The following is a 12,659-nucleotide window of genomic DNA, read 5'->3' on the forward strand; positions in this document are numbered from 1 at the left end:
ATTAAAAAAAAAAAAATCAAAACAAAACGACATAGCCTGTGCAGGTTTTAATCCTGGACATAAGAAGACTGACAATGTTGTAACCCGCAAGACAATTACGTCTCTACAAAATCCCAACAAACGCTCTTTCCCATGAAATTAAAAACTCATAAAAGCCCTTCTCTCATCTACTAAACGACAACCATTTTATCTATTTAAAAACCATCCAAGGAAGACTCTGTGGGTGATGTTGAACGTTGAGTCTTGGAGATGACTGTTAAAAATGTTGAACGGCCGACCCAGAGAGAGACAAGGAGGGAAATGGGAAGGCAAAGACAGAGTTTTGCTTCATTTGAAAGCTTTCCTTTATTGTCACGTATCTGTTATACTACCATTATTTTCCAGTCAATATTATCATTTATAGTACATCTCCATTTCTTCTTTCTTGGTTTGGCTTTCCACTTTCTCTCTCTCTTTACTGCTCTTTACTAGCAAGAATTTAAAGCAGAGAAAGTGCCCACTTAATTTAACAGAACATAAACAGATATGATCATCTTCAGTAGGTGAAAAGACCAGTTTACTGTTAAAAGGGTTCAGTCTTTTTGGTTCTTCAAATTCAAGAAGTGGCTCAGGTACACAAAACTATTTCTATCCTTCTATCGTGCTGTTTTTCTCTGTTTACAGGATGGTTCGTCATTCTAATATTGGTCCTGAGCATTGGTTTGATTGCCTCTGTAGCTTTTTTATAAAGTCTTTTCTTGCCTTAAATGATAGCCTGTCTCATCATTTCTAGTTTATTATGCAATCTTTGCCAAAAAGAGAAAGGTTATTTCTTTGAGTTACTCTTCTTCTTTATTGAATTTTGAGGGAAATTTTACGGAAGCTTAAAATATGAATTTGAACAGTATTCTATATCAAGAAGTGTTGATTTCTCGAATTGGGCTGAGCGAAGATTGTTACTACTCGAGGATAAATCCTAAAAAAAATCCTCTTTTTTTTTTTTTTTTAATGTTGGTGTGAATATAAGCTGTTAAAATAGTTGTTTCTTTATCTTCCACATGTATCTGTTATCACTATCAGATTCGATGCCGTCACGTTACTGAGATTGCAATTGGTGCATGTTTCGGACTGATAAGCCATGGAAAAGGGATCGCCTAAGAGCAATATGCTGAAGACCCCCGTGTCTAAGAGCTCTATGCTGAAGAGTCCTATTCCAAAGAGCCCCATGCCGAAGAGCCCTATGCCGAAGAGTCCCATTCCAAAGAGTCCAGTTGCCTATGAAGAATACAAGTCTAGATGTGTACATGGTTTAATCAGTTTCTTCCATTTTCGACATCGTCACTCAAAGAAGCTGATTTCTGATACTGACAGGAGAAGCTTAAACAGAGATGCTCTTGGTAAGGATTCTTTGTTTTCTATCGTTTAGGCTCCAAATGCGAGAATTATTACAAATGTTGTTTTAATATGATACTGCTGATTCTTGTTAGGTTTTTTTTTTTTTTTTTTGGGATATGCATAATCATGGATGACCTTAGAAAATTTTATGTAAATGATTGTAAAAAATGGAAAAAAATTATAGGTATTTTTCTGTTGGCATAATTACTTTAGTGAAGTTGTTTCAATCAGAATAATGAAATTTTCAGAATTCCGTTCAACCATTAATGTTTGATTTTGGTTGTAAAGGTAGTGAAATGGTTTACTTAAAATCATTATTGTTCTTCAGTCAATGTAATCTTTGGTCATAGGTGTAGATATTCATTTTTTTTGGGTCTTATGAATTACACGTTTTATAAGCCAAAGGTAGAGGTAGACATCCATTGTTTTTGCCCCTCAAATATAGTTTTTAAAATAAATATGAATTTACTTTTTGTTTCTTATGAACAGGCGATGGACACATAGGGAATAAGCTTGATTTGCATTCAGATGAATACAATCATGTAAGTATAGACAACCTATATTATCCTCAAATTTATCTCATTTTTCTGTTAATCATCGTAATATGTGTACTGGGTCAATGGAAGGATGCCTAGAAGTCCATTTCTTTTCCTGCCATAGTTTTTTTTCTTCGAGTGTTAAAATGCTGATTAGAAGCCTTACTCATTTCAGGATGTATTGGACAAGAAATCTATGATTCTTGATTCTGGTTATGCAAGAGTGGAGAAAATCAAGGGAGCAAATCTGTCCGTTGAGCAGCAGATAAAAAAGAAGATTGTGGCTGCTAAAGTGGAAAATGCAAAATCTGATTCTCAACTTCTTGATGACTTATTAAGGAACCATAGAAAAGCAATCAAGACTTCACGTAGATCTCGTCGTTTACCTATTTATGGTTGTTATGATGTATCAACTGTGGAGCATAGAAAACCTACTCATCAAAATTTGGCTGACGGTGAAAGATCTTCAAAGTCCTCAGACTCTGAAGTGTCTGCAGTAGTGCTATTGCATCCTAAAAATGAAAGCGTCTGCAATTGTATAATTACAAATAGCACGCAGCATAAGCAAGTTAACGAGATCAATCTTCAAGTTAACATGAAAGAATCGACTGAAGCATTTATAAACCAGAAGTTGATTGATGGAAAACAACTTAGCGGTGATGGGACAAGTTACCAGTCTAAACACTTCTTGGATGCATTAGAGATTCTGAATTCCAACAAGGACTTGTTCATAAAACTCCTGCAAGACCCCAATTCTCTGTTGGTGAAACACATTGAAGACTTGAGAGACTCTCAGGAAAAAAAGCAGCTGGATAAATCCTTCACTAAAGCCGAATTATCAGAACATCAGGCAAGGAATACAAGAGAAGGTAACCTACACAAGGAAACTGGTGATTTTCAGCCCTTGGAGAAAATAGTTGTTTTCAGGCCTAGACCAGAAAGCTTGCAAAACTGTGCAGATCATGGAATCAGTCATGACACTCCACATATTCATTATGGCTTAAGGAATGTACAGCAGAGTGTTAGACCTGCATTCTTTGCCAAACAAATGAGAAGAAAGTTGATGCATGCTATGGGGCTAGTCAGAAAAGAACAGCAGTTAATGCCAACTGATGGTCCTTCGCATCAGAAGTCTATCAATGACTTAGAGGGCTTTCGACAATGCGGCAAAGGAAAAGCTGTAGACATTGTCAATAGAAACTCACCTGACAAAGCCTCGTCTAAATTTGGAGGAATGTCCAAATCTTCGATAAATGTCAAGAGAAAACACCAGATGGACAAGGTGAATGAATTTGTTCCTGTTGTTAGAGATGAAGCTGCTTCAACCAGTGAAAGTGGCCATGAAAACTCACATTTGTCAACCGTCAAGCATCCTAAGAGAAACAAACATAATGTATATGTCGAACCTAGGGTACACATCTCTGAATTAAAAATCGGAAATCCTAAATTTTTGAGGAAGCAGAAAATAAAAACCTGGGATGGGATAAGCTCTGGTCCATTGAAGCAGAATGTAGAGGCTTTGCCATGGGCTATTAAGCAGAAACAACCACAAATGTATGAGACAAGGCCAAACATTTCATACAGCCCTTTTCCAGATGACCAGGAGTGCAGAAATATTGATTCTCTTAATAATGATTTGAGCATTATAGGTAAATGTTGTCATTTAATATTTGATTATGCTTGTATTCTATTCTGTATAAGCAGCTTCTATTCTTATGCAAGTTCCATTGGATATTGTAGAAACAAATTATGGAGATTCAGAAGAAATTGTTCCTCCTGGAGTGCCCTCCAAACCTGATAGTTCATATAATGATGGTGTTAGTCCAAGCACTGAGACAGTGGACACCTGTGAGAAAAGTGGATCGCTGGGCCTTTCCAGAGAGGTGAACTGTCATCATCTCTCAAGTAGTTTAGAAAGCTACTTTTTGTTGCATTTTTTTTTGGGTGTTGAGCTGCTGTTCTTTAATGTGCCCTTTTGCATTTTACCTTCAACTCAATTAAATCTTTATCCTAAAAATTTGGGATCGGCCTTTTGCATTTTACCTTAACACAAAAAATTCCCTTTTCAGGATTCACTTGTGGAGAATCAGACATCAACATATTCAATCGATGATAATTCAACAAGCCCTTTAAAGAGTCAGATATTTAGAGAATCTGACACAATTAAAGACAAAGAAGAGCAGCCAAGTCCAGTATCAGTACTTGATCAGTTTTTGACAGAAGAAATCATCAGTCCTGCGAACACTGAACCCCATTCTGGTAAGCACTTGTACCAGGGAAACGAAATTTGTTGATCATTATTTGGTCAAACTTGCCATTGAGTTTTCACAACTAAACTTATGCAGCTCTACAATCAATACGACTGCTGCAAATTGGTATGGAAGAAGGCTGCTTGGCTGATCATCAGTTCCCTTCGGATTTGAAGATGAGTACTTTTATGGAAGGGCATAGATCCATGTTCGAGCACATTAGTACAGTTTTACAATCTTGTCACTTCAGTTGGGATGAACTTGCATTCAAGTGCCATTTATCAGAACAACTCCATAACCAGTCCTTACTTGATAACAGATATTTGCGGCCTAACCATTTCTGTGGTCATGACTGGCTACTCTTTGACTTTCTTAATGAAGTCCTTGTAGATGTAAACCGGTGGTACTTAAGATGCTCCCCTTGGTTGTCATTTATGAAACCGAAAATTCTACCAGCTACAATGACAGGAAGTGTAGCTCAGGAAGTGATAAAAAATGTTGATTGGAACCTCTTCTTGGCACCCTCACAAACACTAGAGCAACTTCTTGTAAAGGACTTGACTAAATCAAGAACATGGATGGATATCCGAACAGATGCCGAAGATGCAGTTAGTGAGATGGTCGATAGTCTTTTGGAAGAATTGATAATAGAATTTGCTCTTGAGTAGTTACTTTTACTTCCCACGATTGATATTTCTTTATACATCTTTTCACCAACGAGATATTGCTTTGGTCCAAATTAGACCAAAAAATTATGGACAGGAAGCCCAGCATGATAAATACGATTATATGTTTGCTGAGTGTATCGAGTACTTTTAGTTAGATTCAGGATTGTGAATTTTTAGATTTCCAGTATATTAATACTCACACATCATGAAAAGAGGATATAGGAACTCTTTATCGGTTATCACTGACAGAGCAATGGACCTTCCGACCGGGATCAAGAATCTGCAAATCCAGTAAACTTGGGTGATAATGAGCCAATAAAGGACAAATATATTTACCCCCCAAATCCATGGTGGGTGAGTCAATTTCGCAGAACACTGTTACTGCAATCTGTGTCACTCCAGGTGATATATAAATCACATGAACGCATAAAATCGTCGATTATGCTTATTTCCCCACTGTTGGCAAGGAAACTGAGAGAATGTGAAGTTTCTTGGACAAGCTAATACGTGAGAGGGACTCTCTTGAGCTTCTTCTTCGGGATCGAGGGATTGCTCGCCATAAACTCCCAACTTAACTCATCTTTATCTCTGTAAAAAACTGATAATCTTAAATTACTTTTTTCATCTAATATATATCATAGCTAAAATTTAAATCCTTCTATCTTAGAGAATAAATTAAAATGTTCAACTTTTTTTTAAAAAAAATTAATTACTAATTAATAATGTAAGAGATGATTAATTTTCTATAATCCATACTTTAAAATACCAATTTGTGGCTTCTGAAGAGTTTATTTACAAGTCAGACTTTATCAGAAATTTTATCCTTTTTCTTTTAACTCTATGATCAAAATTTGGGTATCCCATATTAACGTCCATCCATCCTTCTATGGCCGCTAATCAGACCAGTGATTAATTCTACTGGAAATATTATACAAGAAAAAAAATATGAAAAAAAAAAAATATTTCAACATAAATGGTGCGAAACTTATTCTAGGCAGACCTTAACCGCACTATTAGGAATTCCATTGATCGTAAGTGGTTAATAAAAAAAATTATATAATATAGAAATAGTTTACTTAGTATTTCTAGTACTTCCACAACTCTATATCCATATTTAATAATAATTAAAAAAAAAGTAGCACAAATACCCAATTGTTTATACTACTTTCAAGATCAGAAAGTTCTCAGACTGGCCATAGGGGAACAACAGAACCACCACCTCCACAATCTACACCCACCGATCCTCATATTTTACATTATGAATATGAGAGTATCCTTCATTCTTCCACCCAGGAATTAGGGGAGGAGGAATCTTGAGAGTAACATATTGTTCTGTTGTAGTAGCATGAAGGCTACATTGATCCATGCGAGAAGTTTGGACATATTACTTTGGTAAAGGCCTTCAAGAATTCAAGATAGATCTGATTCCTCGTATGAGAGAATTAGATCGTCTGTAGATGTTGTATGGACTGAGAAGTGGGAGGAGAGATTCTCCGATTTGAGCATCTTCTAGGAGAGTAGAAATCTCTACCAGATTGTCAATACGAGAGGATAGTGTTCTTCGCAAGGGAGAGGAGAAAGAGAGAGACGAAGAAAGGTTTACAATTTCAGAAGGAGAAGGTTGTTGTACTACTGTTTGTGTTGAGGGTGTTGGTGTTTGGCAACTCATATCTGAAATGTATTCTTCTTCTTTCTTTTCCGCGAAGTATATGATATTTTAGACTAAGCAGGCTCTGATACCAATAAAGGTCCGAGACCCTCTGACTATATACTGTGTGCTTATACTGATGCTTAATGCCGCTTCCCTCTCTTAGGTACTCTCAGGCTGGGAGTCCTTTTGTACTAACATACAGCATACAATAAGAGGACCGTAGATTATTGGATCATAACAGATGTATTTCTGATACGCAGGATCCCTTTCGAGCAAGTGTAGAGCATACATATAACTGCTTATTAAAAAATATCATACGTTCTTGGATTTTCAGAAGAAGAAAAGAGAACTTTAGAAACTCATGTTAGGAAACACACAGAAGTTTATTTCTTTCAAACTCTTAAATACAAACTGAGAGAGCCTGCTCTTATATAGAGGAGAGGCTTACACTATTGGACAAACATAATAATTACAAAAGCATAAAGTAAAGCACACTGGTATGATTAAAGCTACTAAGTGGGAGACAGTAGTGATGAGCTCTTCTTTTAAGGAGATCGAGACAAATTATTGTTTTTGTAGCCTGAGCTATCCGAATCTACATCTCCATAAAGAGAGTGGTACCATAGTTCACGTGTTTCTGGTGATGGTGGTTCTGCACTGGCTATTGCTTCTCTTTCTTTAATGTCCATTGGGTATTGGGAATCTTGAAAGGCTGGATCTGTCCAGTCAATGGGTCCACCAAGAGTGGATAGGAGAGGACCAAGAGAGGTGCATGTGACAACAGTATCCAATGTTGGGTGGAAATCATTAATTTCACATAAGTGAAGTCTAAGTTGTTGTCTAAGGGGTCCCATGACAGATTTATTAGTGATAGTTCCTTCATATGTGTGCCACTCATATTCAGAGTTTTGTGACCATAAGAGTCATCAGGGCACCTAAAAAAGGGTCGGTGCATGATAAAAAGAGATCTTACTGAGTGTTGATGGGAGATAGGTCTTTCTTTTATGCCATGAAAATCTATTAGCCTTTTCAAACTATATGTCCAAGAAGAGAATGGTTTGAACCATTCCAAGAACCTTGACAGTAGAGTTCTAGTACCCGTATTTTGGACATACTGATAAAGTGCTAAAGTAGGTATTTCAATGGCAGTAGAGTAGAGGACAACCATACACCATAAGAACCAAAGTTCTTCAAGGATTAAGTCCATGTCAGGATGTATGATAAAACGGGTGGGGAATGGATAGTCTGAATGGAAATGAGAAGTGGCAGGTCGGACCATTCTTAATGCATTCATTGCACTCTGATAATGAAATAGGTGATTGTGGGCATAGTCTCTGATTTGTGAGAGACTCAAGGAGGAGGAGCAACTAGGAGGAAAACTATTTACAGATGGGATGAGGAAGGCCGGAGTCTGGGATGAGAATGCTATGAAAATGAGGGGAAAGGAGGATGTTGAGTTGAGGAGGAGTACAGGACTTGGTCTTGACAAGAGATCAGGAATCAGATTATGTTTTCCCTTAACATGTTGAACGGTGAATTTATACTTTGAAAACTAGTCTTTGAGTCTTAAAAGTTGTGGCTCTAGGAGAACTTATTCTTGAACTCTAGAATTCTTGAGAAGGAAGAGCTGTCCATAAGGACAGTGAAATGATGTCCAATGAGATGGAGTTCAAATTTCTTGATTTCATTTTTTACTGCAATGATCTTTTTGTAGACTGAGTGGTAGTGCTTTTCAGAGGATTTGAATTCTCCACTGGCGTATCCACAGATGTCTTTATTGCCATGGAGAACTTCGATGAGTAAAGCACCCCAATGTGTATCACTGGCGTCTGTTTGAAGAATTCTCTTGCCTCTACTTGGAATCTTTAGTAGTGGTGGATCTTGCGCCACTGCTTTTAATGCTTTGATAGCTTCAGTTTGTTCATGTGTCCATGGTGGAGCATCTTTCTTTAACAATTTTGACAGTTGTGTGGTGTGAACTAAGACGTGAGGAAGGAATCTCCTGATATAATTTATTATTCCAAGAAATTATTGTATCTGCTTTCTTGATAAATCTGTATAAGGAAAATTTAATAATTTGACTGCAATGTGTGGGCTAGGCTGATACTTTCCTTGACAGAATTTCATGCTGAGGAATTCAATCTCAGTGCGGGTTAAGAAGCTTTTTCTTTCAGAAAGCATAATGCCATGAGCCTGAGCTATGGATTGGAATTGGTCCAATAGTTGTTTGTGGGCTTGGTAAACTTTGGAAAAGAGAAGGATGTTATCTATGTAAATCAAGGTACTGTGGAGAAAGGGCTCAAAAATACGGGTCATGGCTTTTTGAAATAGTGAAGGGGCTGTTTTGAGGCCAAAGGGCATGACTGTCCACAGGTATTGGGCTGTAAGTATGCAAAAAGCAATTTTAGGCCTATCCTCTGGGTGGATACCCAGTTGCCAGAAGCCAGCTTTTAAATCGAACTTCGAAAGGATATGGGCTTCAAGTAGTTGGGTAAACAAGACTTCTGTTTTGGGCAATGGGAACTTGTCATCTTGCAAGAAGTGGTTCAAAGGCTTGTAATCTATGACAAGTCTTTTCTTATTTCTAAGGATTTCAGACCTTTTTTCAACATAAGAGGCTTGGCATGCCCATGGAGAAGTTGTAGACTCAATTAGGCCTTGTTGTAGCATCTGTTTACATTCTGCTTGAGCAAGAGCTAGGTCGGATGGGTTCATACCAGGGTAGCTAGCTTTGGTAGGATTGACATTTTCATTTAATTTGAATGGAAGGCGAATGAAAAACTCTGGCCTTTTCTACAAAGGATGAGGATGGTGGAATTCTGTGTGTGAATCAGCATAGAGAGGAAGAAGAGAGTCCTTCTGGGGCTGGAATTTTGGAGGGGCTTCAAAGAGAGAAAATAGTTTGGGTGTTGTGGTGAAAGGTTTGAAGTGTCTTTTGAATTTTAATCCCGTGGGTAGGATTCTCAAGTGTTAGGCTTATTGGTAAATATTGAACCCAATAAGGATGTCCTTTTCTAAAAGATCTGACCCAATAACTTTAGTCCAAATGTTATAGTCGGAAAAGAACTGAATACCAATGGGCTTCTTAGAAACGAGGCTCATTCCAAATACTTTTCCATCAGCTGCTTTAAAGTATTCAGAATAAGAAATCCATTCTTCAAGGGGCAGAATGGTTGGGTTCATCATGCTTTTATATGCTCTTGTATTAAGAAAGGCTATAACAGATACAGACCTTGCATATTTGGATGGAAGGATTTGGACAGATGTCAAAGGGATAAGAGCAACTTAATGAGCCTGTGGCTAGGCCAGTTGTAGAATGGAAGAGTAAGTGGTGTCTAATTCTGAATCAGACTCTTCAGTATCAGAGAGATATTCCCAAGTGTCATCTGGTGCATCCAGGGCAAAGATTGTCTCATCATTAAGTTCATCTTATTCAGAGAACAAGGATTCAATGTCATGATCATCGAGAGAGAGATGACTAACTTATTGGATGTGTTGAATGAGCTTTGCGGTCTTGTTAGGATTCTTGGGACAATTCTTAGCATAGTGACCCTTTTTTCTGTAGATATAACATTCGTCTGATTTTTGGACTTGTTTCCCGTGTTTTCTCCTTTTAAAATAACGTGTGGATCTTCTGCCATGTTTGGATGATGGTGATTTTGGAGGGAAGAATTTCTGCCGATGTTGTTTCTTCTTGGGCTTGCAAGTGCAATTCTTCTGTTTGCACTTAATAGACAAATAATCTTTTTGACAGACATGTTGAAGAGTCTTGTTATTATCCAGAATATCTCTGAATAATTGTTATTGGTCACACATTTTTTCAAGACAAGCTAAAGCAATCTGATGAATTTCACCAATGAAAATTGTGTTGAGCTCCTGTCTGGTGGCAGTGAGAGAGCGATGAAATTCTGGCTGAAGTTGAGAAGGCAGAGATGCAATGTACGTATGCCGCAGATTTACATCATTAAACCCATTTAATGGATAATAGCGTTGTATCATCCTTTTGTAGTGTTTTTCAATGTCTGTCCTCTTCAACGAGCAACATTATTCTACTAGGAGAAGGAAACCTGTTTTTACTTGGTATTGGTCTAAACAATCGATATATATACTTTTAAAAAAAACACACACACATACACTATATATATATATATATATATATATATATATATATATATATTTTGCAGAAATCGATAAGACGATCAAAACCCTTCTCTGAGTTTGTGTTTGCAGTAAAAATAATGGAGGAAAATCAGAATAAAAACAAGTGAGTTGCTGCAAATTGCAGTAGTGATGATGATGAGAAATATGTTAATTCGCTTCCAGTTGGGTATCGATTCACACCTCATGATGATGAGCTGATTCTTCAATATTTACTGAAAAAAATCAAGAAACTTCCCTTATCTCGTAACAGGATTCAAGAAGTTGATTTGTATAAATATAGCCCTCAAGAACTCACTAGTTAGTATATTAAGTTGCATGCATCTGTGTTTTCTTAGAAAAATTTGACTATTTATTCTTTAAAGTTCTATCATTATTAACATTTGGGTCTTTGTATTTTGAAAAGTAAACTATTTTAATCCCTGAAATTTGCTTCTATTATATATTTAAGTTCTTCAAAATATAAATTATTATTTAATCTTTGAATATTATATTTATTTATAATTTTGCCCTTCAATTTTGAAATTAGTAACAATTTCATTCATCAGTTTTATCTCCAAAACTGTGCAAAAATCTATAAACTGAATAGACTAAGAGAAAACAAGTGGTACTTTTTCACTGCAAGGGAGAAAAGATACCCAAATGGGTCTAGACCAAATCGAAGAGCAGGCCATGGATTTTGAAAGCCTAAAGGAATTGATAAAGCCATCCCAGATAAGAAAAATCCTATTGGTTTCAGAAAGTCTTTGGATTATTATTCAGGAAAGCAAGCTAAAGCAAGGAAAACGTACTGGAAGATGCATGAGTATTTGGTTAATCGAAAGCTTGTTTCTTCAGCTACTACTTCCAGACACAAAAACCCATTGCAACCTATGCTGGTATTTATCAAATTTCTTCCTTTTTTTTATAAATTTCGTTGATGATCGATAAATTAATTATGCAACTCCAAGCACGGTGATAACAATTCGATTCAAGTAGGGTGATGATATATTTCTTTATTTCTTTGTGGGTTCTTTGCAAGATTTACAAAACCAAAACAGATAGAAAGAAAAACAATAATAATGAAGATGGAGGAACCACTATAAATTTAAAACAGAAATTCCAAAAACTGATGATTCCACTGCACAACCTCCAGAGTATGATAATTCTTTGATGATTTTCAAGGAAAACGAGATTAGTTTCGGGTCCTATTATCCTCCTCCTCCAATATTAAATAACTTTGTCCATGATCCTCCACCAATGAACAACACATCGAATCATAACTTCAACTATGATCCTCAACCAGTGAGCAACACATTCAGTGATAGCTTTGTTTATAATGTGCCACTAATCCAATCCTATCTCCCTTCTTCGTATAGCTATGGCTTTCAACCCATCCATAGATGTGGAGATCAAGTTTGTTGTAGTGACTGCATGGAGATGCCCAACATAAATAATCATCAATCAGTGCCAGCTGCGGAACCAATTCCTTCTCTCCTACCTGTTCAACCCATCTATGGATATGAAGATCAAGTTTATTACAGTGACTACATGGAGATGCCCACCATGAATAATCATCAATCAGAGGAATCAATTTCTTCTCTTCAACCTGTTCAACTCATCTATGGATATGGAGATCAAGTTTGTCATAGTGACTGCATGGAGATGCCCACCATGAATAATCATCAATCTGAGGAACCAATTCCTTCTCTCCAGCCTGTTCAACCCATCTGTGGATGCGGAGATCAAGTTTGTTATAATGAATGCATGGAGATACCCACCATGAATAATCATCAATCAGCACCAACTAGGGAATCAATTCCTTCTCTCAAACCTGCTATTGAGAAAAATAACTTAGAATTGGGTGCTCAACTCTTTAAGATCTGCCTTCTCCCGTTGGAGAGTACCGTCATCAGGCATCTTCTTCAGTGCCTGGGAAGGATGGGGCGGACAAACTCCACATATCATATTTTGGATAAATTTTGTAAAAACCATATTTTGTACATAATTTTTTTTTGGTTGCGTACTTAGTTGCAACTTTTAA

At 36.9% G+C, this 12,659-nt stretch overlaps 2 protein-coding genes across 4 annotated transcripts; both read left to right on the forward strand.

Annotated features, from left to right (window-relative positions):
* The first annotated feature begins 135 nt into the window (after nucleotides 1–135).
* Nucleotides 136–4,964, forward strand: LOC110656102 (uncharacterized). 3 transcript variants are annotated; one of them, XM_021812679.2, is made up of 7 exons: nucleotides 136–611; nucleotides 1,060–1,376; nucleotides 1,864–1,916; nucleotides 2,086–3,559; nucleotides 3,651–3,793; nucleotides 3,980–4,169; nucleotides 4,256–4,964. In XM_021812679.2, exons 2-7 carry the CDS (start codon nucleotides 1,118–1,120, stop codon nucleotides 4,825–4,827), a joined length of 2,691 nt encoding a protein of 896 aa, XP_021668371.2. In that variant the 5' UTR covers nucleotides 136–611; nucleotides 1,060–1,117; the 3' UTR covers nucleotides 4,828–4,964. The 3 variants fall into 3 exon arrangements, with proteins under 3 accessions (XP_021668371.2, XP_021668372.2, XP_057994153.1); XM_021812680.2 differs by having other exon boundaries at nucleotides 1,127–1,376; XM_058138170.1 differs by lacking the exon at nucleotides 136–611 and having other exon boundaries at nucleotides 623–1,376.
* Nucleotides 4,965–11,278: 6,314 nt separating this feature from the next.
* Nucleotides 11,279–12,659, forward strand: LOC131174712 (uncharacterized). The gene is made up of 3 exons (XM_058138498.1): nucleotides 11,279–11,514; nucleotides 11,995–12,531; nucleotides 12,647–12,659. The coding sequence occupies exons 1-3, from the start codon at nucleotides 11,279–11,281 to the stop codon at nucleotides 12,657–12,659; spliced, it is 786 nt and encodes a 261-aa protein (XP_057994481.1).

Source organism: Hevea brasiliensis, chromosome 16 (genome assembly GCF_030052815.1).
Source record: "Hevea brasiliensis isolate MT/VB/25A 57/8 chromosome 16, ASM3005281v1, whole genome shotgun sequence".
NCBI classification, from domain to species: Eukaryota; Viridiplantae; Streptophyta; class Magnoliopsida; order Malpighiales; family Euphorbiaceae; genus Hevea; species Hevea brasiliensis.